The sequence below is a fragment of the Channa argus genome, chromosome 22, assembly GCF_033026475.1.
Source record: "Channa argus isolate prfri chromosome 22, Channa argus male v1.0, whole genome shotgun sequence".
In the NCBI taxonomy this organism is placed as follows: Eukaryota; Metazoa; Chordata; class Actinopteri; order Anabantiformes; family Channidae; genus Channa; species Channa argus.
The window spans coordinates 5,705,318-5,732,500 of NC_090218.1; the positions used below are offsets into that span (position 1 = coordinate 5,705,318).

The 27,183-nt window shown below is 40.8% G+C and overlaps 3 protein-coding genes across 5 annotated transcripts in view; 1 reads left to right on the forward strand and 2 right to left on the reverse strand.

Annotated features, from left to right (window-relative positions):
- Positions 1 to 1,203: 1,203 nt before the first annotated feature.
- Positions 1,204 to 4,162, forward strand: rfc3 (replication factor C (activator 1) 3). Its single transcript, XM_067491350.1, has 9 exons — positions 1,204 to 1,390; positions 2,019 to 2,156; positions 2,297 to 2,364; positions 2,567 to 2,664; positions 2,806 to 2,987; positions 3,096 to 3,232; positions 3,328 to 3,426; positions 3,515 to 3,584; positions 3,663 to 4,162. The coding sequence occupies exons 1-9, from the start codon at positions 1,304 to 1,306 to the stop codon at positions 3,852 to 3,854; spliced, it is 1,071 nt and encodes a 356-aa protein (XP_067347451.1). The 5' UTR covers positions 1,204 to 1,303; the 3' UTR covers positions 3,855 to 4,162.
- A 297-nt stretch (positions 4,163 to 4,459) lies between these two features.
- On the reverse strand, positions 4,460 to 12,458 carry kl (klotho). Its single transcript, XM_067491349.1, has 13 exons — positions 11,635 to 12,458; positions 10,527 to 10,957; positions 10,357 to 10,436; positions 10,094 to 10,256; positions 9,840 to 9,945; positions 9,212 to 9,361; positions 8,663 to 8,898; positions 7,784 to 7,979; positions 7,233 to 7,411; positions 6,904 to 7,011; positions 6,645 to 6,750; positions 6,041 to 6,167; positions 4,460 to 4,933 (listed from the first exon to the last, which is right to left on the reverse strand). The coding sequence occupies exons 1-13, from the start codon at positions 12,346 to 12,348 to the stop codon at positions 4,599 to 4,601; spliced, it is 2,931 nt and encodes a 976-aa protein (XP_067347450.1). The 5' UTR covers positions 12,349 to 12,458; the 3' UTR covers positions 4,460 to 4,598.
- Positions 12,459 to 14,919: 2,461 nt separating this feature from the next.
- The window catches only part of pds5b (PDS5 cohesin associated factor B), a 26,565-nt gene continuing 14,301 nt past the window's right edge, over positions 14,920 to 27,183 (reverse strand). For 2 of the 3 annotated variants that reach the window (XM_067491351.1, XM_067491352.1), the window contains exons 10-35: positions 26,840 to 26,934; positions 25,477 to 25,622; positions 24,789 to 24,940; positions 23,817 to 23,930; positions 23,492 to 23,573; positions 23,340 to 23,388; positions 23,088 to 23,227; positions 22,563 to 22,678; positions 22,352 to 22,457; positions 21,739 to 21,899; positions 21,373 to 21,496; positions 20,796 to 20,954; positions 20,557 to 20,625; positions 20,234 to 20,370; positions 19,915 to 20,038; positions 19,521 to 19,725; positions 18,922 to 19,036; positions 18,578 to 18,710; positions 18,361 to 18,480; positions 18,130 to 18,192; positions 17,886 to 18,031; positions 17,525 to 17,597; positions 16,767 to 17,182; positions 16,590 to 16,673; positions 15,889 to 15,985; positions 14,920 to 15,799 (exon numbers count right to left, since the gene is read on the reverse strand). In XM_067491351.1, the coding sequence (XP_067347452.1) occupies positions 15,767 to 15,799; positions 15,889 to 15,985; positions 16,590 to 16,673; positions 16,767 to 17,182; positions 17,525 to 17,597; positions 17,886 to 18,031; positions 18,130 to 18,192; positions 18,361 to 18,480; positions 18,578 to 18,710; positions 18,922 to 19,036; positions 19,521 to 19,725; positions 19,915 to 20,038; positions 20,234 to 20,370; positions 20,557 to 20,625; positions 20,796 to 20,954; positions 21,373 to 21,496; positions 21,739 to 21,899; positions 22,352 to 22,457; positions 22,563 to 22,678; positions 23,088 to 23,227; positions 23,340 to 23,388; positions 23,492 to 23,573; positions 23,817 to 23,930; positions 24,789 to 24,940; positions 25,477 to 25,622; positions 26,840 to 26,934 (3,259 nt within the window). In that variant the 3' untranslated portion in view covers positions 14,920 to 15,766. The remainder of the gene's footprint in view (positions 15,800 to 15,888; positions 15,986 to 16,589; positions 16,674 to 16,766; positions 17,183 to 17,524; positions 17,598 to 17,885; positions 18,032 to 18,129; positions 18,193 to 18,360; positions 18,481 to 18,577; positions 18,711 to 18,921; positions 19,037 to 19,520; positions 19,726 to 19,914; positions 20,039 to 20,233; positions 20,371 to 20,556; positions 20,626 to 20,795; positions 20,955 to 21,372; positions 21,497 to 21,738; positions 21,900 to 22,351; positions 22,458 to 22,562; positions 22,679 to 23,087; positions 23,228 to 23,339; positions 23,389 to 23,491; positions 23,574 to 23,816; positions 23,931 to 24,788; positions 24,941 to 25,476; positions 25,623 to 26,839; positions 26,935 to 27,183) is intronic. The other variant, XM_067491353.1, reaches the window with a different exon arrangement.

The window sequence follows — 27,183 nt, forward strand, 5'->3', positions numbered from 1 at the left end:
GTGATGATGGATGAATTTTACTTTAACTCAAGCATGCATTTTAATACAAGCAACGCTAACCTGCTGAGACATGCTCATCCATACATAGCATTCCTCTGACACAGAGATATAGTTACAGTACCTGGGTCCATTTGAAGAGAGCAGGTTAAAGAAAAGAAGAGAAATCACTGCTTGATGAGCAAATAAAAATAAAAATAATAACCAAAGAATCAAGTTGCTTCTGTCAGCCTGAATGGATTGTGTGTACTGTTTTTAACTTTTCTCTTATTTTGCGTGGTCCAAAATGGTGTTTAATGAGGCTAAATTACAAAAATGAACATGTTTACCTGTACCAGCTCACACCTTCTGATTAAATTAAGGCATGACAGTTTGGTGACATTGTCAGCTTATAGTTTTGTTGGATGGGATCACATGTAATGCATTACTTGTGGTCAGACTGTTTCTTGAAGCTCTACTGTCTTTAGTATAAACACCTACAAATCTGCCTCAGTAAGTAAAAGATGATATTCCTCCAATTCCATTTGCAGCCAGATTAACTTCCTAGTGGGCCACAGAGAAAATAGAGGCAGCTGGGCACCTAGTGAGCCAAACCATTACCTGGGCCGTGCACACACAGGTCTGTATCGTTTCTTTGAACATACATTTACTTCACGGTCATCGGAGCCTATCCAAGGTGTCATAGGGTCGAGAAGTTGGGTACACCAGTCTATCACAGGGCCAACACAGAGAGACATACACAGAGAGACAACCACTCACTTACATTCAAACCTATAAGTAACCTAACATATAAATCAATTTACTGCACTGTGTAATAGAGTATTTTGGAGAAGCGGTGCAATCAAAGTAAACAAAACTTTTTAGGGTTTTGAACTGTTGGTTGAAAAAACAGCAAATCAGATGATGTCGCTAAAAACTAGGTGACTGGTTTTTGTTACTGTTTACTTCATTTTATAGACAAAAACGGTTTTTACATGTGCATTTACTTTTATCTGTCCACCTGCCACCTGTCTCTTTTCTATTTACAATGGATAGATTGGATGGACGAATAATGTTAGTGTTTATGTGAAAACAGTGTAGTTGAGTGGGGTGTCGCCATTTGATGCTAAAGGTCTGGTAAGCAGTTTCTGGATTTCACGGTAAAAAAAAATAAAATTAAAATAAGGCGCTTGCAGCAATTTTGAGCCCTTCGTCTCTCCGTAGCTCGGGAGGAAGTAGCGCGGTTTGTGATACTTCGCGGGAGAATAGTAGCGGCAAGACTGTGCTGCTCAACAAGGAGAGTACCACAAATTACATTTCAAACACGATGAGCTTATGGGTGGATAAATATCGACCGAGTTCTCTCGGGAAACTGGACTATCACAAAGAACAAGCGACTCAGCTGAAAAACCTGGTGAGAAAAGAAATAACGCAATGCACGTTCACCGTTTTTTAATGCTACTGTTAGCATCACAACGGTAAACAAAAAGTTGTTTCACGTTAACGTTAACGAAGGGACATTTATTGCTCGTTTTTGGGGGCAACATCGGGTTTCTAGCTAGCTGTGTTTATAAAGGAATTCTAATAAACCTGGTCACTAGATAATCCGCTGAAGCACCGCGACATCCATTTAAAGTAATCCGATGTGTCATCTCCAAGCACGGATTCCTGGTGAAAACTACTTCAAAAACCTTTAAAAAAAAAAAAAAAAACATTTGGGCAACACTACATTTATATTTGAGAGAATTTCTATTCTCTCAAATATAGTGTGGGAGAAGGACAGTATTTCTTCTGAATTGTAATGGATTAAAAGACATACATTGGAAATATCCCAGTAAAGCACCTCAAAACTCTACTCAAGTACAGTACTTCCTTATTTCCCACCTGTGCAAGTCATGACACCTAAGATGTATTTTTGAGAATTAGCTTTTAAAAAATCAACACGAAGAACTTTAAATTGGCACAAGGAATACTTTTGTCCTTTGAATGTCTCATAAAATGCCCATATTTCGGCCTACACCTTTTGTAAATGTTCGTTTTAGGTGCAATGTGGCGACTTCCCACACTTGTTGGTGTATGGGCCATCTGGCGCAGGGAAGAAGACCCGCATCATGTGTCTGCTGAGAGAACTGTATGGAGCTGGGGTGGAGAAACTTCGCATAGAGCACCAGACCATTGTGGTGAGAGAGGAAACAATGAGACTATGTCACTAAACCCTTACACCACTCACACAAAAGTATAATCTCTGCTCATAGTCTTGATGGGTTGCAGTTCAGTTTCCTTATAGTTATATGATTGTTGCATTGGTCTTTGACAACAGGCTCCTTCAAAAAAGAAAATTGAGATCAACACAATTGCCAGCAACTACCACTTGGAAGTCAACGCGAGGTATCTTTAGAAATTTAAATTGCATTTACTCATACTTGAGTATTTCCATTTTCCGCTACTTTATAATACATCTGGCAGATCTAGTTTGCAGATTTAGAATTTATCAACAGGTCTTTGTGGATAACCTATAACAAAAAACTACTGCATTGTTCAGAGAAGTGGATTTTATGAGAGTCAAGTACTTCTGTTGTTTGTCGTGCAGTGATGCAGGAAACCAGGACTGTGTGGTGATTCAAGAGCTGATTAAAACTGTGGCCCAGTCTCAGCAGATCCAGTCCAGCACCCAGAGAGATTTCAAAGGTAAAACACTCATAACTCTTTGTGCATTTAACTGGAGAATATGTTTTAGAGCAAATGTCCCTCTTGTCCCTGCTGACACCACTTTCAGGTTCTTTGGGATCATAATATTATTTACAATAACTAGTACACTTGTGTGTTCAGTGGTGTTGCTAACAGAGGTAGATAGACTCACGAAGGATGCCCAGCATGCATTGCGCCGTACAATGGAAAAGTACATGGTCACCTGCCGTCTTATTCTCTGCTCTACATCAACGTCCAAAGTCATTGAGCCAATTCGCAGTCGTTGTCTGGCTATCAGAGTTCCTCTGCCGAGCACAGAAGAGGTAATGATGATGATGAGGTTCATATTGTAATTAGCTAAGATCTGAAAACATAGTACATACAATTAAGCATTTCCTCCTTACTTTCCATGTGTTTTTCCTGTTTTCCAGGTCTGTAATGTTCTGACATCTGTATGTAAAAAGGAGGGTTTGCTCCTTCCACCTGAACTGGCAAAACAAATCAGTGAGAAGTCTGGTCGCAACCTCCGCAAAGCCCTTTTGATGTGCGAGGCTTGCAGAGTGCAGCAGTATGTCATCACAATTGTTATTCCTCTGCAACTTTACCGGTCTACAATGTAAATAAAACATGTCTGCTTATGTAGCTTGTGTTAATCTTTCTCAGGTATCCATTCTCAGTGGACCAAGATGTTCCAGAGACAGACTGGGAGGTGTATCTTAGAGAAACAGCTAATGCTATCGTCAGCCAGCAGAGCCCTCAGAGGTACAGAGGCAGGGTTTTGTTGGTTCTGTTAGAGACAGAATGTGGATTAAACTTGTGATATTGCTAATGCTGAATGTATTTGTTTCAGGTTGTTGGAGGTTCGGGCCAGGCTGTACGAGCTGCTGACTCACTGCATCCCTCCTGACATTATCATGAAGGTACCGTTTACCATCAAAGTGTTTGCGGTAAATTTTTAAGTACTGAGTATTCATTTTTATCATTCGATCCTCTAATAGGGACTGGTGAGGGAGTTGTTGAGTAACTGTGATGGCCAACTGAAGACAGAGGTGGCCCACATGGCAGCTTACTACGAGCACAGGCTGCAGCTGGGAAGCAAAGCTATCTACCACCTGGAGGCCTTCACTGCCAAGTTCATGGCCATCTACAAGAAGTTCATGGAAGACGGTCTGGATGCCATGATGTTTTGACTGTATGACTAATACCTGTTCTGACATGAGTTCAACAGCCTTCAACTTTCAGTTTTGCCCCAGCAAGATTTTTGGTGGAAATACATATTTACATTCTTACTGCATTGTATATAAGTAGTTGCTCTATACTTTGACCTCTTGTCATTAATTTTAGCACTGTACAGTCTGTAAAACCTGAAGTGTTGCTCTACTGTAAAATATGTAATTGAAACTGAGCATTTTTGATAGTAATACCATGCATACAAATACTGCAAAGACAAGTGATGTTAGAAGATAACAATAAATGGCTTTGTTTAGAGTATGTAACACATCTGTTGTTGCTTTATTTTATGTCAAGGGTGGGATGTCAGAGAAATTAATTTTAATTAGCTAATTTCTTTGGGACCATGGAACAAATTAACTATGAACGTGAACTAGTTTGTTTTAATCTATGCTGGGGGGAGGGGAAATTTTAGGCCTCAATGGCCACAGCCCTAGTCTACTTCCAACTATCTCTGTGCTACCCACTCCTGATCACCTGTATGTTAAATCAATTAGAAGGTTGGTTATATAACAAATATACACAAACTTCACGTAACAGCAGTAAAATCGAAATGTAAAGATAATTTCATCACTTATTATGACTTTAATATTAAGCCAAAGTTAATCAAAAGCTTACACAAACTCTACGGTGCTGAACAATAAACTGAATTTTTTTCTTGAGTCATTCCTAAAACAGCACTGAACAGATCCTATAACAGATCATCAGTAACAGTCTCTCTGTCTTTTAGCTGTGTAGTAGATGATGAGGCTGAGGGTGATCAGCACCCCTGAACCCACCAGAGTCAGAAACCCCACCACAGGCCTCTTTGCCAGCACGTGGCACCCGAAGCAGGGCTGAGGAGAGCTGGGACACTGCTGCGGTGCAGCGCCCTTAATGGGGAAGCCGTTGTGCTGGATGATGTTACGATAGTTAGAGAGAGAGGCCTTGACGATCACTTCGTCCTGGACTTGGCCGTACAAGCCAAACCCTGGGTCCCTTTGGTCACTCAGGGCATAGGCAAAGTAACCCTTCAGGTTTACACCGTCCAGAGTGTACGCTGAGGAGCAATGACAGAACATATGAGATGAGATTCAATAGCATCCAACTAAAGATGATACTTTCCTTTATATATAGATTATATATATACATAGACTAGGTTGTTTATAACACAATGCCATAAACTTATAAGCCAATTAAGGAGCACTTGATTATTAATGTACTGTACTGTATATAATTATAGTTTTTTATCATTTCTTAAGTGAATGTTTACTACTACATTATAAGGTGTTATGAGCTTTTTATTTAACGTTTATATACTAATTAAAAGCATTTGTAAAAATTAAAGTGTTTCTGAAGAAATATAGAATGTAAAGGTTCTGTTTAGTGATTGACTCAAAATGCAGCTCAATTAAATAGTTTGGATTTTTTTTTTTTTTTTTGCATATTCAAAATTAAAGATACTAATGGATAAATGCCCTAAATCTCATCATTGGTTCATCTTATACATAGAGTTCTATGTTGCTGAATCACAACTTTGTGCATGTTTGCCACTTAGTGGTGACAGAGAACACTGCAACATACGGTACAGTACTCAGCCACAGCAATGTTGTGGTGGACAGGGGTCAGCGTGGGGAACAGTTAACATTGGGCACCATCGACAGGTGTCAGAACACACCGTGCATCTTGCTGTGGTGGCCACAGACTGGTCAGAGCACTCAGGCCCCTCCACCACAAAAAGAGTTGTGCCTGATGGGTACACGGCAAAATAACATGATACCACATGCATCTCCTAGTGTCAAACCGCAGGGTTTCAAGGTCAAACCAAGATCTTCCAAAAATGTAACCTACTAAAACCTAACCTTTCAGTGTAGAGTGTGTTTCTCTGTTCATATTTTGTGTGCACGTGTGTGTGTGTTCTCAGTCAGCTGACTACTGAGGGATCAGTGACCTAAATACTGTCTAATAATTAATCTCTGCAGAGGCAGTGTGATGACAGTTTACCAGTTAGGGGGAAAAAAACGCCAATCACCTGTGAATGATTGATAACTCAGTACAAATACACAAGAGCAAATGCAGCAAAAACAACATACAGCTCCCAAGTGCAATGTATTAGTGCTGTGAACTCCATAACTGCTAATATATGCATTTGTTGGTGCATTCTCACCTTTCAGCGCCTCATTGATGTAGTTGTACAGGTAGTAGACTCTTAGGCTGTCTTTGAAGTGGGCTGGGTCCTCCTGCACTCCATTCGCCATCACATAGATAGGCACATCATTGTAGTGCTCCTTCACCTTACAGCAACAGAGGAACAATGCCGGTTTAATGCTCTGTTAAGCTCTTACATGACAATTATTACATTCATTTGAAAATTTTCAATTAGAGGCAGACTTGTTTGTGCAATTGCTCAGACTCCAGATCAGAGAGTTATAAATCTCGCTGGGTTCACACTTTAATTTCCCTAATTTGATAATATCTGCTATTATCTCTTACCCCCAGGAGTAGAAACTAATTGGAAAAGTTTAGCCACAATCAGAAATGCAAAGCAAGTGTTTGAAGTTGCACACTAGAACCATGTGTCTTTTCTGTTTGCCTTAACAGAAACCCCATGTGACTTTGTCTCGTCCTTGGTATGTCCCTATCAGCTGTCCTATGCTGGTTTTGGTATTTAAAAAAAAACACAACTAACTTTTTAGTCTTTGGTCAGCTCTACACAATGTCAGTTCAAACTACAACCAAACAAGCAGAGACTCAAACCTCTCCAGTCTCACCCAGTTAAGGGCTTTCCTCAGGCCCCAGGGCACAACAGGCCACGGGTTCGTGATCCATGTTGTGTCTATCATGTGTTGGACCTCCAGCATGGCTGTGTAGGTGTACCTGCAGGCATGGAACATAACACAGGAGGTGTGTGTCATAACAAAATGTTGTGCCTAATAGGCACTGCACACGTTTTCTTCATTAGTGTGACACATTTGTTTTCAACATGTGTGAGCAATGAAAAAAAAGGCAGAACAATAATTTTATTCCTACGAGTCTTCCTTGGCGTGCGTCACCAACTTGGTACTGAAGTGACTGAGTGCAAAAAAGTCATATGTCCCTTTAACCAGCTTTCTGTCCTCCTCATTGAACACTGGCAGGCTGTGGAGACAAAAAAAATTACCATTCATATAGAAAATATAGAAAACTTAGTTGGTTTACTCTTAATTAAACCGTGCATTCAATATAAAAATGCTCATTTGAAAGGCATAATGTTAACCTTGGTTAAGTGTTTTCTCATGCTAGAATTAACTTGTAAGCACTGAACACAAAGTACAGCTGAGCCTGATGAGAAAGACAGTTTGTGGATGAAGTATATATACTCAAGTGAGTTGAGCTGACGGAGCCAGCTCCTCATTCCCACAGGATAGTCCCCACTGCCAAAGATCGGCTCTGCGAACCAGCCGACGCGGAAGTCTAAAACTCTTTTAGCTGGCTCCACATCTTCACGGCTCAGCGAAAAGGCGGGTTCCACCCAGTCCATGTGCAGAACCATTGATACCTGAGACACAACAACCCCACACAGCAGCTCAGGTGATCATCTGGGACATTTTTGAAGTGACTAAACCCATACTTTATCAATGGATGCTCATGCCGCTAAGATGTGTTGTGTTTCATATTTCATGCAATAGAAATACTAATTAATTTGTAATAACGTAGCACAAGCGGCAAAAAAAAATATATATATATATATCCAGTAAAAACATGTTCCTGTACTGGTAACAGATAATCAGCACAAAACAGACTTGCAAGAAGAAAACAGCAAAAACAAAACATAATCTTATATGTTAGTTTAATATTTAACCAGACATGTATAAACCCATAATATATAAAAAATAGAAATATTTCAAAAGAAAAAGGCCTCCACACCTACCTTTCCTCCCTGTGCATGTCTAAACTCGTGGTCGTAAGCGTGCCAGGCCATAGCATGTGCCCGCAGCATCTGATGAGCCTCCTGGTAGCTCACCATCTCATCGTTGGGCTCGTTCAGAGTGATCCACAACTTCACATAGGCCCCGAGTTCTCTGTAACAGAGTCTGGCATAGTCTGCAAAGGCTGCCGGAGTCTCCCTGAGGGAAAATGGGGATTTCTATTCATAAACTAAGATGTATCACACTTTGACAGCTGTCTCTGCCAAATATTAAAAAAACAGCATATATTAAAAAAACACTGTTAACTACAAACACACTTATACGCCCACGTGTAAGGAAATAAAAATTGAAGAACATGTTAAAGGAACCTGTTAACAGCTACATTCAATGTAATGGCAGTATGGCAGACATTATGTCACTAAGGTGGAAAATGCCAGTACATTATCAAGCAGATTTCAAATAGGTCACTGCAGAGTTCAGTGACACATTATGCAGGTGACACAGTGTTGCAGGAAAAGGAAGGATGATACCATGGCAGCAAATGATAAAGAACATGTACTGACCGCAATAGGCACAGTCTGCTGTGTGTTTACATTTACATTAAACCAGCCTGTGAATTATGGTTTATTGTAATAAATCTTTACTGATAGAGGGGAATGTTTGTTAGTTCTCTGTTTGTATTGAATGTCTAAGTGTTACCCATCCTGGAGTAGTAGAAGTTTACTTAACGTTCATGTAAATAATATGACATTTCTCTTTTTTTAACCAGGGAGAGAGAAACCTCTGGCCCCTCAGACATCAGGCCTTTTGCCCTGCCGACGAATCCCTAACTACTCTTATCCCTTCTGCTGCAGGTTCATCAAGCTCTAACGGCGTCCGACCTGTTCAGCCACTTGTTGGGGGCATCCAGCGGGGCTGGCACGCTGCTGCGCTGGCGTGTGTGGTGCCACAGGGTGACCACAGGCGTGACGTTGGCCTGCAGCAGCTGACGGGCGAAGCAGCGGTAGTAGCCCAGGAGGGTGGTGTTGGCACGAGCCACGTCGCCCGCGGGCACCAGAGCCGACCAGTTGAGGGAGAAATGGAAGTGGTTTAACCCGACATGTCGGATTTCGTCCACCTAACGACAGGGACGATATTATTATGTACTTTAAAAACGGTAAAAGATAGTGGGCACATGCAAAGCTATGATATGTTGCGTGTTTTGTTTGCATTATCTTACAATAAATATAAATGTAAACAAGAAAAACATTTGGGGACATTTCATGTATTTATTTAGTACTTTACGTACTTTTTCCTCAGCAGTACATCCTAATAAGTCAATGCACTTAAACTTCAGAGAAATACATAATGTACAAAATCCCCATACACGTGCTTCATATAGAGTCGCGTGTGATAGAAAAGCTGTGTAAATGTTTGGTAGAAAGACGGACTTGCTGTCGGACGGTGGCGTAATCAGCACAGTGAGCGGTTCGGCGTAGAGGCGGCGCACTGAAGCCCTCCAGCCTGGTCAGCTCCCCGTTGTTGGAGATGTTCCAAATGTAAACATTGGGGTCTGCAAACTGGCTGGGCGTGGTCTCCACCTGTGACGTGGGGGGGGAACACAAGTGTAAACTTGCTTGCTTTGCCTATAACGCTACAGCTGGTCCTGTGATTCTGAGCCCAGTGGGCAGACGCCGTGAGGTTATGTGGTTTATGATTAAGAGAGACCTGGGTGCCCTGCTGGTTTCTGGGCTGGACTTTCACCCTGGAAACTACAAGTTCAAAATAATGTGATGTGAATGATGCAACTTGAAGATCAGAAAAACGTTTCCACATCTTTTCAAAAAACACTTAATGAAAATAAAAACAGGAAAAACATCACGCTTCACTAAATTAACATAAAGTTCCCAGTGAATCTATGAGCTAAAGTTTCTAATCAGTCAATGTTCCTGTGTTTCGGAGAAGACCTCTGCCCTGTGTCGTACATTTGATCCTTCTCCACTCTTACATCCTTCCACAGACACACACCCTTTCCTCACGTCCTTCACATGAATACACACACAAAACAAACATACTAACCTGTATGGAGTTGGCAAACACCCCCCAGGCAAAATCACATGGGAAGACCCCCTGTGCAGGTCTGTTCTCTGGAAGTTCTGGGAAACCATTCCTCTGGATGACGTACCTTTGGGAATAATAAATAAAAACTATTTAAATAAGACCATAACTTTGGTTATGTTGATAGCAAATTGCCTGAAGTGATGAAGGCAGAATCGAGTACTGTCCGAATTCTTCATCCTTGGTCAAAATCATCACCGAGTCATTACATGAACCTGTAAAAGGTGGCCGATGTCTTTGGCTCCCTCTTCATGTCAGGAGTGTTGAAGTCCACGTAGTAGAGTCCCCGTCGTATGCCATACTCCCTGTGCCACTCAAAGCCATCCATCAGAGACCAGGCTGTGTATCCGATCACATTCACTCCATCTATGACAATTGCTGTATGGACAAACACAATGGTCCGTGCCTTAACTCAAATGATATGGTTGATACAAATGCAAAAAATGTGGATCTTCAATTAGTCTGTGTCATTACTTACATTTCAGCGCTTCTGAGATGAACCTCTTGAGGTAGTACATGTGTTTTGGGTCTTCTGTCTTGGTATTGCCGAGGACGTACCTGTGTCGACGAGCAGTGAAAACAATAAGTTGCACAACAAACCAGAGCGTCACAGACATACAGACCCAACCCCATAACATCTAAACCTACCATCCACTCTGCACCACAAAGATGGGAGGCCTGTCGTACTCCGCGTTGACCCAGTAGAGCAGCATCCTTAGGTCCAGATCCTCCTGCTGCCCAAACTTCAGGCTGTCATTAATGAGGTTAAAGCTCAGGGCCGCTCCGTGAGAGAGAGCAAAGAAGTCGGCCGTTCCCCTCACCTGGTCCCTCTCCTCCTGTGTGAAGGTGGGCAGCCGTGAGCCCAGCCTCGCCTTCATGCAGGGAGGGTAGTCTCCGTCCACGAACAGGGGCCGCGCGAACCAGCCCAGGACATGGTCCAGGGAGCACTGGCACTCTCGCAGGCTTTCCAGGCGGGTGCGACTGGGCTTGATCCAGTGAGAGGCCAGAGCCATGGACAGCTTGCCCTGTTGACGGGGTCGGTAACGGCGGTCATAGAGATGCCACGCAGCTGCATGAGCCTGGGGGGCAGCGAGAGGGGAAGGACAAGAAGAGGTTGGAGAGGATGGCAGTACAGGAAAAAAATAACCTTTCGTGTGTATATTGGTTTTACAGGTGACACAAAAAACTAATCTAGGGATTAAACAGTCAAACACATAGAGAATCATCTAGGACTCCAAAAAAATATTCATTCATATAAAAAATGTATATGAAAGGTGGAGACATGTAGTAAAACACGCTTTGTTCACTTTTTTGTGTGATAAACTGTCATTGTCATCCCATTAAAGACTTCCTTTAATGAAATAGTTTGCTATGTTCAATTGTCAACTAGTATTGTTTAAAATAAAGGAATATCCCTTATAACGCCTGTGAGCATATTTTTGTTTTTACGGATCTGAGTTATATGTCTTCATACACGGTGTTATTGTTCTTTTTGGGTCTGTTTATTCCAACGTCAATCATCACTTCAAATGTCTACAAATGGGGTCAAAGAAAAATCAAGAAAATGGGTAAAAAGTGATCAAACATAAAAGTGAAAGCCAGGAGAAAAACGATCATTTTAACAGTGATTATCAGGCATGAACTTATTATTCTGTATTATACAGAGATAAACATTTAATATTCCTGCTGTAACGCACCTCAGGCTTTAGCATGTTTTAAAAATTATAGCTTCTCTCATTAATTCTAATGTACCCACCTTGAGCAGGTTGTGTCCGACCTGGAACATGAGATTAGGGTCGTTCTTTATCCCGGGCGCGACCACACCAGTGCCATACCCGTGCCGCGCCACCACAAACGGGTTGTCAATGGTGATCCAATATTTCACATCATTCCCGAAAGTCTGGAAGCAGAAATCGGCGTAGTCTTTGAAAATCTCCACCAGCTCCGGGTTGCTCCAGCCGCCGAGGGTCTGCTGGAGGTGATCGGGCAGGTCCCAGTGGTAGAGCGTCACCACCGGCTGCACGTGGATCTCCTTCAGCCTCCTTATGAGGGTCCAGTAGTAGTTGGTGCCGATGTCGTTGTAACTCCCGCGGGTGCCATTAGGAAATATCCTGGACCAGGACAGAGAGAACCTGTAGTGGCTGACCCCGAGCTGTCGGACAGCTCGGATGTCGGCATGCAAGTTGTGGTAACTGTCGCTGCCCACGTCCCCGGTCACTATCCGGTTCCCACCGCGCGTAAAAGTGTCCCAAATGGAGGGCCCCTTGCCGTCTTTTTCAAACGCGCCCTCCACCTGGTACGCCGCCGTGCCCACAGCCCACATGAAGTCTTTGGGGAAAGTATCATAGAGGAAAGCCTTGTCGCCGGGATAGGGCAGTTTACTGAAACGTCCCCACGTTTTCAAACCCGCGTTGGGCTTTGCGCAAACGGGCGCGACGGCGAGAAAAGTCCAAAGCAGTAAAGCACTCATACTGGCCTGTTGAGTGTCCAGTTTTTGATTCTAATTTTCACTTAACCATGCTTGGAGGCTCTCAGTGGACTGTGGAGTGCAGCCAGCCAGCTGTGAAGCCACCACTTACACCGCTTCTCCAAACCTATCAATTATTAACCAAAGCACCCGAAGCACGGAGGGATCCTGAATTTGTAAAACAGCAAAGTATTAGTTTCAACTGTAACTTAATAGAAAAAAGGTGCAGGTGGAGAGAACAAACGAGGCCTCCGTTTTGTTTTCCTTACAAAATGAGCAATTTAAGAGAGTGACCCAGGTGCAAAAGCCTCCATCTAATCTCACTAACAGCCCCATTAGCCTGTCATGATGGCAGATAATCCCATATCTCTAAATAAATGTCATATTTCTCACTGGGCCGAGTTCAGTTAGGAGAAAATGAGAATGATGGGAATGACCAAGGGATGGGGAGGGAGGGAGAAGAATATGCAAACAGCAGCCAGTGTACCATGAAGTAGTCACATTACTTCTCCATTTTCCTGCTTTCAGCTGGGTTGCTTGGAAACTCAGGCCACTTACTGCCTGGCATCTTGCGCCAGGTAGTACCTGCACACATTTCTGAGGTGTGAGGCTGATGGCAAGTAAGAGCCAACATTCACTTGGAGTCATGACACCTCCCCAGGTTGGGAGATATTACGCAAATACCATTATTACGTCTATAGATTTAATAATTTATGTCATTTAAATGGTCAATTAAAGACTATAACAATTCATTATTCACCAGGGTTTTTTTTTCAAGCACAAATGCCTCAGTATATTTGTGGTTTAAATTGTTGGCCAGACAAAATCCAACATCCCAATACTTCACGTGGTTTGGCTTTAGGTTCGTGGTGGGCATTTTTTCAGTTCTATCATATTTTACAGAACAATTCAATAAGGAAATAATAAAGTCAAATGGTAATAAAAATTATTTTGGTCATTTGAAGCACTGAAATGTGAATGAGGTTTTCTAAACAGCTTAGTTTCTCAATAGAAAATGAGGAGTAAAATGAATTAGGAGAAACATCAGCTTCCTGCTGAGGCTAGACTTTTTTGGTCATTCAAATATATGAGAAATATGTAAATATTATCCACATTAATGTTAGATAAGGAGCTATTGGCATAATTTTATTGATTAAACCTTCACTGTCGTCTTTTAAACTATGTGTCAAAGGTTTATTTACATGTAGTTGGTTGCTCTGAGAAAGCAACAATTTTCTAATTTCAAAGTGTCACACAGACAATACTTTAAAAAAAGAATTCAGAGTAAAGAAATTTGTGAAGCTTAAAGAGACAGGTGGAGACATTCATTTACTGAATTAGCCTTAAAAAACAAAAAACTCGAACTTTATCCGACGTAGTAAAACAGATACACATGGTTTACAGGATCATATCCTGGGTGGGTGTTTTTCTCTCTCTCTCTCACACACACACACACACACACACACACAAACGGGATTCGGAAAAAAGAGCCTTGTGACCAAGAACCCCGATTGTCACTCGGATTGAGTTCCAGAGATCCTGTGTGGAGATGGGACAAAGTTCCAGAAGGATCAACAATCACTGCAGCCCATCACCGATCTAGGCTTTACAGCAGAGCGGCTAAACAGAAGCCTCTCTTCAGTGAAAAGCCCTTTTGGAGTTGGAAGACTTCCACACTAGGGGGAACAAGAGTTTCTGGTCAGAGGAAATAAAGATTGAACCGTTTAGCCTCAATTAAAAAGGAAGCCAAACACCACCCATCACCTGCCAGATACCATCCCTACAGTGTAGCATGATGGTGGCTCCATCGTGCTGTGTGGGCGTTTTTCCCAGGAGATTGGTCAGGGTTGAGGGGAAGCTGAATGGGGTCGTTCTGGAGTGAATTATAAGAAGTAATGGTTCTAAAGTTTTGGCCACCCTATTTAAAATGAATTAGGGGCTAAAGACTTCAGAACTACCTCTTTTAACAATCCACTTAACACTATGACCTCATTAATAACCACATGGATTATCACCTTTGACAGTTTCAACCTAAAAGCTGACAAATGTATGAACTTATAGAAGCAAAACACATGGCTGAGCTGCTGGCATTAGATTGCACAAGTGGTAATAATATTATACCTGATCAGTGTATATTACACAGGAGGAAAGTCCCTGAGCACAATCTTATACATAATGCTATGCACATTTCAGGTAGTCAGGGGTCCTTTAAAACACAAACCATATTCTATTTTGTGTCCTATGTCACCTTTAGAAGACATCCCATTTTCTCATTTTGGTCCAACAACATAAGAAAAAGATGCGTCCAAATACCAGTTTTTTTTTTTTAAGCACATGGATGTGGAAGCCCATTTCTGCCAGTAGAATATAAAGAAAGCTTGCTCATGGTAAAAACAAATGCCTGTAAAATAAAGAGAACTCGAGCGTGTTAGGTTTTGTAGAGAATTATATTGATACAACTGAGGATCTGACTGGGTGGATGTGAAGCCAACTTTAAATTAGCAGTGACACTGCACTACAACAACAGCTGCTCATGACTTCTATCTACCAGTAAATACAAACCTAAAAATGAGGCTGACACACACACACACACACACACACACACACACACACACACACACACACACACACACACACACACACACACACACACACACACACACACACACACACACACACACACACACACACACACACACACACACACACACACACACACACACACACACACACACACACACACACACACACACACACACACACACACACACACACACGTTTTTTGTGGAGGCAACTCTACATTTGGACAGGTTTCTGACTTTTTTCTTCTGCGCCAATTCATGGTAAAAAAAAGTTATTCATATTCATATTATTATTATTATTATTATACAGAGCTGTAAACAAAAATGGATGTTTGAAATAAAATGACAGTTAAAGCCACAAAAAAGATGGTTTCTTTCAGTTTTGAAAATTGAGACAGAGGGAGGATTGATAAGCAATATAGCATTATGGGAGCACTTTAATAATAATAATAATTATAATAATAATAGTAATATTGGCAGGTAAAAGCTTTACAGCATCCCCCCAGTCAGCATCAAACAACAACAGAACATGAAACAGACATAAGAGACTATTTACAAGAATGATCTTTTTTTTTGTTGACTTTTCTGTTAAAATGATTTCTAGTTAATGTGGCGAACATTATCACAATGCAACACAATGCAACAAACCACAGCTAAAGATACGGATGTACTGATATAGTGTGCATGTGGTATATGCAAGTGTGTAAATTTGTGTAATAGTAGGAGCGTCGGCGTATGAAAAGTTTAAAAAGTTCAATGTCCATATTTTCTTTCCTACATCATTCTTCCACGACGTTACAGAAGACACGGCATCTTCTTTTGTCTTCCATTGTTTCAGCTCATCTTCTTCGGCCTGCTGCCTTCTTACGACCCTGGAGAGGAAACAAAATAAAAGAGTAACGTAAAAACCCTGGAGAAGAACTTAAGCTCTTTCCACAAAATCCTCTAACACTTCTGGTACCTTCGGTGTTGGCTCATCCTCCTGTTCCTCCTCCTCCTCCTCGTCGTCTTCCTCAGATTCGTCTTTAGCAGCAGCTGCCTTCGATCTCCCACCTCGACTAGATACCACAAAGGAGATGTACACTGAATCAGAATGCTTCAACATATAGCTGGAAGACATCAGTAAATGTAGACATGACAGTAGCACATCTCTACCTCCCACACAGGCAGGGCAAAAAGCTGCAGTCTGGCTCAGCTTTCTCTGTTTTCTCTGAATTTGTGATTCTCAAAATACCATGCAATAGGTGCTAAAATGTTTTTAAAAAGTATCTCTGGTGGATAATACACTGATACACTGGGCAGTTAAATTAAGTTCTGCTGTAAAATGTGTAATCTAGCTGTGTAAGTTATAAATAAGTTATATGTGTTATATGTAAGTATAAGTTATATGTGCAGCGTAGGTATGGCGACACATTTAAGAGAGATGTAACACTAAATGTATTCTGTACTTCGTTTGCCAACCTAACATAATAACAATGCACAAGTAAATACTGTAAATATCTGGAAATCTTCCTTATTCTAGTAAATTTCTCTAACAAAATGCAAAAGTGTAAGCTTCCTGATAGCCTAACAATATTTCCAAAAAACTCTAGGAAAAAACTAGGAATGTGCACTGGAGCTTATGGAACGTCTGGAAGGTCACAAAGCTACTGAGCATCTTACATTGGTTTCTTGGCAGGCGGCTGGGCTGACTTTGGTGGACGTCCTCTCCTCTTCTGTGGCGTGGACTCTGCTGATTCTGAGCTGCTGAACACACACAGATTAGAAATTAATTTTGCTGACAGAAATCTTCAGTGCTAAAAAGCAGATGTTCTTTCATGCAGTACTTCTGTTTCTTACCCTTGTGATCGCCGTGACGCCCGGGCTTGCCTTCCTCCCTTTGTCTTCACCTCCATATTTTCACTGCTCCTGTCATCCTCTTCTTCCTCATCCTCTGCTTCCTCCTCCATTCTCTCCTCTTCTTCCTCATCCTCTTCTTCCTCCTCCTCTGGTGGTGGAGCCGCTTTCTTTCGGCCCCTCTTCCCTTTAGGTGTGTCCTGACTAGTTGTAGTTGACTTTGGAGGCCGTCCCCTGCGTCCTTTTTTCGGCGGGCTGTTCTGTTCGTCTTCTGGCCGATTGTCCTCGTCCCACTGGTCCTCTGATTCGGCCACTGAGGTGGTGTTGGCCGCTGCCTTCTTGCGTCCACGCTTTGGCTTGCTGTCCTGGTCATCACTCGAGGTCACGCCTCGTTTGCGGCCGCGCGGTTTTTCAATCTCCTTTTAAAAAGAAAGAAGAAATGTTCTGCAGAGGACTAACAGGTTTGAATGGCTTTTTATTCAACACAGGCAAGCTTTCAACTTTCTTTATGACTGGCAACACTCAGCCTAATCATAGCAATGCAGCCATTTCTTCTTCTCCGAGGCTATTGCGTCTCAATTTCTGTTTATTAACGCACTCACAGGACTGATTATGGGAAATGTAATATAGTTTAAAATATATTCTTATATGACATTGCTCAGGATGACCAGTGAAGATGCTTTTAAGTTATTAACATACAAGGTAGTGTGAGGAGCTTTACTGCGATCGCTCATCACTGCAGACTGAGTGTGTGAAAATACCTTGTCAGTGCTGTCTGCTCTTTTCAGGCTGATATCCTCATTTTCACTGTGATCCATTTCAGTGCTGTCATGCCTGCAACAATAAGTATCAACTTTTATTATGTTATACGTGAACACAGAAATGCAATCCATATGCAAAATGAAAAGTATAGATCACTACACAGTCTATGAGCATCTTAGTGAATCTCTCAACTCTTTGTCAGCCTTTTCACTTTTATTTTATTTTTCATTTACTAATTAAATTGGATCCGGAGTGCCTTCCACATATTATTGAACATCAGAACATTTCAAGTCCTGGAATTGGTATTATTACATGGTTTAACCTTGGCTTGTGAGTGTATGAGCATTACATGTTTTGTACCTGGTCTTGCTGCGCTGTGGAGAGCCTGGGTTGGATGAAGAGTTGTCGTTGCTGGCAGACTCCATACGGAGAGCTTTGCTTTGGAGCTGTTTCCCCGCAGACGACAGCGGTTTGTTTACTGCACCCAAGATGTTAGCTGACTTTGGCTTGAGGAGGAGGTACAATGGCTGAGTTTGATGTGTGTTCTACAAAATTCCTAATTTGATTATAAATATTACAGTTTCAGAGGTTTGATTAAGCTTACCTTTCCTGGAGTAAAGAACGCCTTCATCTCTGGTGGGAGATAGTTTTTCGTGTTGCTGAAATTCTGAAACACAGCAGTATGTGTTAAGAGCTTGTTTGCATAGTGAGAATAACAATAATCTGAAAAACAACCAAACATTATTATTTAAAGTTTTGTTCCTGCCATATAATTTGTGGCATGTGGTGATAAATGCTGTTGAAAAACCATAACATAAAAATAAAAGATACCAACCTTGTCGGGTTTGGTGAAGAAACCAGAGGGCAGCACAGGGTCTTTTGGGGACTCCAAGCTGTAGGTGGTGCTTTTTGACATGATAATGTGCATGGCTACATCACACACAGTGTAGAGTTTCTGTACAAGGAAAGCCAAAAAGTGTGGTCAGCAAGATGGTTCTCCAGATACTGTATAAGTGAGTGTGTGTGTATAAACTTGCAGATGTAATGAGTACCTCATTGGTCTTGGGATCATTGGGGGCCTGGGCATCTTTCGCCTGTTTGATATTTTCCACCATCTTCCTTATAAAGGCATGGCTGTTGTTTTCATTCTTGGCCATGATAATCTCGAGAACAAACCACAGAGCCCTGAACAGAGCGAAGTTTGAGATCAGCACACGCAGCTGTTAGGTTAGTACTATATAAGTTTTAGCATTTTTCTATAAGGTTCATTAACACTCTCTGTATGCTGCTAACATTTTCTGAATAGTGGCGATAGCAAATATTTCAGCAGCACCGAGTATTCTCACTGGGTCCTCAGTGTTATCAGGAACTAACACATTTGCTATAAACTACTTACTCTTTTATTTCTTTGAGCTGCTCAATGTCTTGTACTTTGATGTAGTCTGGGTCATGTGCCAGAAGGTGGATGGTGTAGGGCACCACATACTCCGGCAGCAGAGAGAACAGCTTGTCTGCGGTGCACATGGAGGGAAATATTACAACTATGTAATCTCATCGCAACTATGGTAATGATTACACCATATGCACAGAGGAGCACAACAGTTTTAATGTCTTTCTGACATACTGCTTATGTTCAGAATCCTTAGCTTGGAAATATGAGATTTCTGATTTGGTGCAGTGCAAAAATAGTCCTGAGAAAAAACTTTACCTGTAGGAAAAAAAATGATTGGATTCTAAGATGCTTGGAACAACAAGTGTTGGTCACGTTGAATTTCAGCGATGATCAAGTTTTATTCTTTTTACTGCACTTTTATTAGTTTAAAAAATTAAAATGACTCATAGCACTATTTTGAAAGCATCCTCACATAACTTTTGATGCCTACCAATGTTTGCACAGTACTATTAATACACTGTAAAGTCAGTGCTTTGAATTGATAAAACAAACAGGGATTAGATTCCATCTGAAAGGTTGCATATTTTGTTTTGTCCCTTTACCGCTGATGGCAGCGTGCTGTTTGAGGTACTCTCTGCGTATGTTGACGTTTTTCACCAGACACTGCCGAGCGTGAGCCCTCCTCTCCTTAACAGGGTCCTTGGCACACAAAGCAAACACCGCCATGTATTCCAAAGGCAGACGCAGGCGGCACAGGCCCCGGTGAAGCTTCTGGGAAAAACACTGCCGCACCTGGTAACACTCATCCTAGATAACATAGAGAAAAATGGCCGGCAAATGAAGATTACAAGGAGGAAATGGATGATGAAATGATTCAGAAAATATAAGGAGGAGATGTAAAATTAGAGTAGAGCTGGGTGTTGGAGAGAAATGAACCTTATAGTGCATGATTTTAAAACTAGATGAAATCAAAACCTGTGACGTGGTGGTTCTTACATTGATGACGAGAGCACAGAGCTGATACTGCTCCAGTGTGATGATTTCGTGATAGCAGGGCTCCTGTGCCAGCTTCAGTAAGGCACACGCTGCTGCTAGCCGCAGCCTCGACATGTCTGGTTTACTGGAGAATGAGGGGACGAACAAGCAAAGATGTCTTTATGTGTGCACAATTATCCCCCAGTGTCCACAATTTACATAAAAATCCAGTCTTTTAGTTGACAATACAAGATCACAACCTGAAGATTTTTTTTGAGCTGCTCAAAAACCTTGTATAAAAAACAATTGAATAAATAAAAGTATGGGCTTGGTTATTTACCCCATCCTGCCCTGCTCGGTTAGGTCTCCATCACTGTGTAGAATAGCAGTAAGCATCCTCAAGGTGGAATTTCCCGATTTACTCTGGTTGTTCTTCACTCCGAGTAACCACCTCACCATCAACTTTATGCCCTGGATCTGAAAGGGGTAGGGTCAAATATTTAAAGTAAATGAAATGTCTAAGTCAATTGATATATTTTATAAGCAAGTATAAAGTTAGTCTGAGACATTATTAATTAAAAACAAAACAAAAAACAAACAACAAACTGCAGAAGATGAAACAGGCATTGTTTAAAAAGAGATACATCAAGGCTGACTGCTTACCTTGGCCTGGGTCTCCGGAGACACTTCGTCATCAGGAACCCAAAGTTTGGTTGTCTTTTTTCCTGGAATCTACAGACATCACAAATAATACAGTAAACCCTACTTCACAGTAAATAATAATAAATAAGAGCAAAAATGCTGATCAAAAAACTGTGATGAACATAACAAAACTACTTCACAAATTCTGACTAACAAAAAAAGAGCTGGACACGTGTATAGTGTACAGATGATGTGTGTACCCTGTCATTCATGAGCAGATCCTTCACAATGAAGTTGGCGACTAGAGATTTTAGTGGTGCAGCAAACTGTTCTGGAGCTAGCTGAGCCAGGTGACCCAGGGTGGTCAAAGGAGTAATAAGCTGTTCCAGATTAGCAGGGTCCAGACCTTTGTGCAAAGGCTAAAGAAACAAAAACACAGAAGATTTCTTTGACAGTAGTTGAGACATAAAGTGAAATTTCACATTTGAAGTGTTTAGTTTGAAATAGGGGACGGCCTACTGATTTAATGCTATGGCAATATTTCATTTTCATAATTTACTTTAAGCACATGCAGTTAATGCGGAGTTCACATCAGGAGGGTTTCTTTTTTACAGTATCTTAATACAGTATTTTACACACTTGAATCTTATTCTCTGTGGCATAACAAAAGGCAGCCTGAATTGAAAGCAATAAATATAAAAGCTTTGCAAACTGTCAAACTACGGCATGTCTGAGTGGTTTAACAGCAATTCAAAACGTTTTGTTTATCTCCTAAACCATTGTTGGAAAGTGAAAAAAATAAAAAATAAAAAATATGGGGGGTGTAGACTAACTGACCTCAAAGATCTGAGCGAAGTGTGTGTCTCTGTTGCTGAACATAGCGTTGATGCAGTGAATGGCATACTTGGCCTGGCGAGGAGGGCCTCTCTTGGCTTTGGCCTGCAGTACCGGCAGTAAAACACTTGGGGGAGCAGGCAGGGGAACACGTTAATGAGCAGAGAGTTCTGTCATCAATAACTAAAGTGCTATGTGCTGTACGCAGACTTTGCAGTCCAAAATATAAAACAACCAAACTGATTCCCAGTATAATTAGATGATTGAGTGTTGTTGCATAAACCCTGTTGTGCGTTAGAAAACGAAAACCACCAACAGTGGGGCAAAAACATAAAAATAAAAAAATTAATTTAAAAAACCTGAACATACGATTTGATGTGAGGGAAGCTTTCTTCCATCTTGCTGCCAGTGTTCTTGAAGATCTGCAGCGCAGCCTCTGCAACCTTCTCATCATCCATGTTCAGACAACCCAGCAGAGACTCAAACGTCTCTGCAGAGTGGAACGACACCGGATGTGTGAAAGACAGCACCTGTGTAGAACAAACAATGCAGGGTCAACCATCTAAAAAAGGAAGAAGCGCAGTACATTTCATTGGATCATCAGAATTCAATAAAGATAAAGTCACTGAATAGAATTTTATGACATTATTAATATGACAAATGTATTTGCATCACTGCAATGACTTCTCCTGCTGGCAAAGCTGCAGGAGGGACAATTTCATCACCGAATGCTAATTTTGTGTCATTAATTACAATCATTTCTCTCAGTAAGCTCTCAGTATAATACATATATAGAAAATACATACATAAGAATCGTAAAATAATAATTGATTGCTTTATGGTACGTTAATTGTATTATTTGCAAATGGAGCACCCACGTGAGATATTAAAAATGACTGAACTGTGGTAATCAGTCTTCAGATTGCAGTGGAACCCAGCTGACATTTGGGTTTTGAAGTTTTTTTTTTTTGTTTTTTTTTACCTTTAGTAGTTCTAGTCCTGCTCTGATGGCCTCCTCGGTGGGAACGCCTTCCTCCTCATCATCAGCTGTTCCTTCTATAGATTTGTTCACCTGTTTTATCAAAGCACTGATAGATGATGGTAGAGAGCAAAGAGGAAGGAAAAAAAATGATTGCATCAAATATGACTGGTCTTTGTACTTATGATGTACAATGACAGGAAGGCATCTCTACCTGATGGACTCTGTGTCAATGTGAACAGGAGCAATCCTCTCTAGCAGAAACTTGACCATTTCCAGAAATGGATTGCTGGGCTGTTTGGGGCTGCCAAGCTTTTTAGTGATGTCTCGCTGAAAAGATGACAAACACATAATGAGATGAAGACAAACGTAAATTATTATAACACTGAGATGCCCCAATTTTTAAAAATTATATTTTATACTAAATTTGAATATATTAAATGTTGGGGGACATTGTGAACAAAAAAGTGAACTGTCAAAGTGTTCTGAAAGTTTTGGACATTTTGATATAGTCACTAATGGACATGGTTGTAAATCCCAGACACTGAAAATATTCTGATTAAATGCTACTAAGAAATAAGATTAAGACTTAAGCTGTTTTTGAAGCTTACAAATTTCATCCTACAATAACTGCAGGATATCAGTTAAAATGACTAAAACTGTAGAGGGATGACAGTTATATTTTAGGATATTTTAATTAGAGTGTACTGTAAACTGAAGCACAGACATCAATACTGACCACACAGACTTCAGCCTGCTTGCAGGAGCAGGAGGGGCTGACCAAGGTTTCCAGCTGATCTCTGATTCGCTCATCATCATCCAGGAGCTGAGCCAGCTTCTTCACAAAGTCCTGAGCCTTGCCTGGGTCTGGCAGGTTCCCTATACACATAGAGAATTAAAAGCTGATTGTCTGCATGGAATAGGTCAGTCTGTTTCAGCAATGCCATTCGAATTTTGATTCTCTCTGTCTTTAGTGTATAGGATTTCTTACTTGTAATCACCATTACTTTGGCGAATACAGCTTTGTTGGCAGTTTCAGACTACAACAGATAAACATTACAGTAAATTAGAAACGGTTTAAAGACATCAGGCAAGAACATTGGTTTTCTTTTAAATGTGCTTAACCTAGCAACTTAGCATTACCTTGGGTTTTTTGACCAAGTCTAACAGGTCTTTGACATGGTGTCTCAGCAGATTCTGGCACTTCCACATCTCATTCAGAGCCCTGAGAGTCACAGAGGAGGAAGAGACAAGTTGAACAGACCAATAAAAGAGAGGAGGTATAGTGAGGTCAATGTACAAATAAAAAGAATGTGATGCCCTGTTGTGTAGAAATTTTGACCAAGGCCTTTTTTTAAGTCTAAAACACATTGGACTGAAAATGGCACATTCCACTTTGCAGGCATCTTGATTTATGTGTATAAAGGTCCCAGTGAGGGAAGAAAAAAAACAAAAAAAAACAACTTACTTGACAGCATTTGTGTCTAGAGTGGCATACAGATAATAAAGACACTTCATCCTCTCAGATGTTTCCAGGTTGTGAGGAACCATGTACTGGGCAAAGACCCTTTCCACCAGCAACCTGTGCACAAGGGGAAGATTTTAATTATACTGAAAAATAAAGAATTGCAAGTTAAAAGTGAATGTTTGTCCCCATTAAGGGTCTGAGCTGAACATTCTAGAATTAGATTTCTTTAATAGAACAATCTACATATGAGTAAGAAATGTGTCCTGCAATGACCAACTATGGAAACAAAACAGAACAGGGCACTTTAAGAACACTTTTTTTTAATTTTAGATGCACATATTTTTCATGCTGCTCTGCTTTACTTTACTACAGTTACACATATTCACTTAGTTAACATCTCTCTTTTCTTGTTGGCAGCAGAATGGCTTCCCTGCAGCACAGTAATTCTAAGGGTAACTACACCTTCAGGACATTTTTCTGCAGTTAGATCCGACACTGTTGCGTTTTGTGGATTTGTTGGACGTTTTTTTCATTTTGTTTTTGCCTTTGCCGTAACTGCCTCCTCTATTATGTCAGCAAGTGACATTTGGGTGAATAACTTTCAACAGCCCTTACAGTTACTGTACACTTTCCATGTTTTGTGTGTGCAGGTGGACCAAAAACAACAATAACATTTCCAGTGCAAAATGAAGACAGCAATGCTGCAGTGTGCCGTCAGGCTGCTAAAATGCATTTTAAAATAGCTGTGTCGGATTTACATTCTGTTCCCCTGAAGCTACAGTAGGTGAACAAATTGGCATCTTACATAGTTTTCCCATATGATTTCCAGGAGAGAAACTGGTGAACTGAAAACATGAATTTGCAGTTTGTGTAAAAAGTGAACCTGAACATAAGTAACAACTGATCTAAAGAACTCAGAAAGTCTACACATTTGATTTTCCTCAATTTTTAAAATAACACATGCACACCAACCTGTCATCAATGCTGTTCTGGTAGTAAATATGGAGCAGCTTGTCTTTGATCCAGGAAATCTGTTTAGATGCCTCTCTCCCTCCCTCTCCCTGCAGCGAGTACTTCCTGTAGATTGATGCCAGGCCCATCATTGCTTCCTTACGTACACGCCACTGATAAAGGATAATAAAATATAAATGTAGGACCCACTGCCTCTTATGACATCTAGTTAAAGCAGATGGTTCAACTGACTGAATTGCCAAAAGAAAACCTGACATACTTCCAGCGAAGGGTGATAGAAAATTTCGAAATAATGAAAAAAAGAAAGCTATTCAAGCTGCTGTTGAAAAGTTGTCTTTTTTCTGAAATAAGCACAGCCAGGCTTGCTGAGTTAGCTAAACAAAACGCATTCTTTTGTTCTGCTGTCAAAAGTGTTGGACAAGACAGGCAAGTTCTTGCTCAGAGAAAAATTCACGTGTAGGTGCATCGAACACCAAGCACCAACAGCTGTGTAAAAATTGCTACTTTGAATCCAGTCCAACATGCTTTCTAGGTTAAATAGCCACAAAAAAAAAGAGAAAAAAGAAAGTCATACAATCAGTCTTTTATCAGACTCTGTAACTACAAAGATATATTTAAAACCCAACAGTAACAGTGAAAAAAAAAAAAAAGTATCATCATCATGGCCTCTGCAACACCACCCACTTACTCTCTTGTCCAAGGTCCTCTCCTTAACAATATTGAGCAAGGCATCATTGACTAGAGACAGGTCTTTCTTGGCAGCAGTTACAATTGAGACTATGACATCATGGCGGATGGCCTCCTCTGGATCATGGGATCTGACCCTCAAATATTCTAAGGACAAAACACACAAACAAATAAGAGAGAAATGAGAGAAATTGCCCTCTTTAGCTGGGGCTACATGGTATAAAAAACAAACAAACACAAACAACCGTTACATAGCACCGCACATAAGACACCAAGCAAAACTTTTTAGTGCAATGATCCCACGATGGTGGAACGAGCTACCAAACGCTGCACGCTCAACAGACTCTCTCCCAATATTCAAAAAACTGCTGAAAACAGAACTCTTCCGCATCTTCCTATGCACTTAAATCTCTTAAAAAAATAAACAAATAAAAATTCCTTTCTGCTCTTTCTCGTACTTGCATCTCGCGAACTGTGAACACTTTTCTGATAGGACTTTGCTTTGATGTTTTTTTCCTTGACTTAGTTTTTTGCTGGCCTTGTACCTCACTTGTAAATCGCTTTGGATAAAAGCGTCTGCTAAATGACTAAATGTAAATGTAAACATAACACAGGTGACCAACACAGTAATGTCCCTAAACGCATCCAAATATCACACAGTAGGCTAATGCTACAGCTTCTATGGACACATTTTCTAAAGCCTGTGCACGAAGACAAGTGAAAGAGAGAGAAGGTGGTATATCTGACAATTCCATATAACTTAAATAACAAGACTGCAAATCTTTGGTATTACTTGTCTTCACTGTTTGACTAGCAATGTTAGATATTACACTGACAGCTGACATTACGATTAAACGTGATAATATTCAGACAGATCAGAGACTCTAAAATTGCTATACAAAGAACTTTTGTATTACTGTATAACAAAATAAACAAACAAAAAAAACAGTTACAGCAAAACCTGAACCTCATCTTAGTTTTAGGTAGATTTACCTAATAAAATGCCTACTAAGCCTCCATCCAGCTGTCACTGAGCAAGAGGCAAGGTACACACTGGACAGGTCTATCCAGAGTCAACACAGAGACAGAGGACCTTTCAAATTTGCCCTCATTGCATGTCTTTTGGACTGTGGGAGGAAAACTACAGAAGCACTGGGAGAACATGCAAACTCCACACAGAAAGGCTGCAGATTGCAGGTGGATGCAAAACAAGGACTTCGTAGCTGTGAAATGGCAGCGCTAACCACTCATAGACTGGATACACTGATTGCAAAATGTTCTAAGCTGATAAACATCTTGTCACACAGTAGCAGGTTTCCCAAAAACGTATCTACTCAGAAGTCACTTCATTTCAGTGGATTTACCTGTGAGGTCTTTGGCCAGGTCAGGGTGGTTCATGAGACAGTGACTGGCAAACTTCACACACTCTAGCCTGATGGGCACATGGATGTCATTAAACCTTTTGTGAAAAGAAAGGAACATTATACGTCAATATCTCTTCAAGGTGACATAAGCACACAGAGTTAGCAAAATGTCAGACAAGCTTAGATAAAAGTAGATGTAGAATCAATATTCTCTGTAACTACAAAGAAATGTGTGTTTGACAAATTAAGAGAATGGATGCGACTTGCATTTGTGAAAATCTATTCTCTACATATTTCTGATACTTTCATTTGAAAAGTATTAAATATGGGTACCAGGACTTATC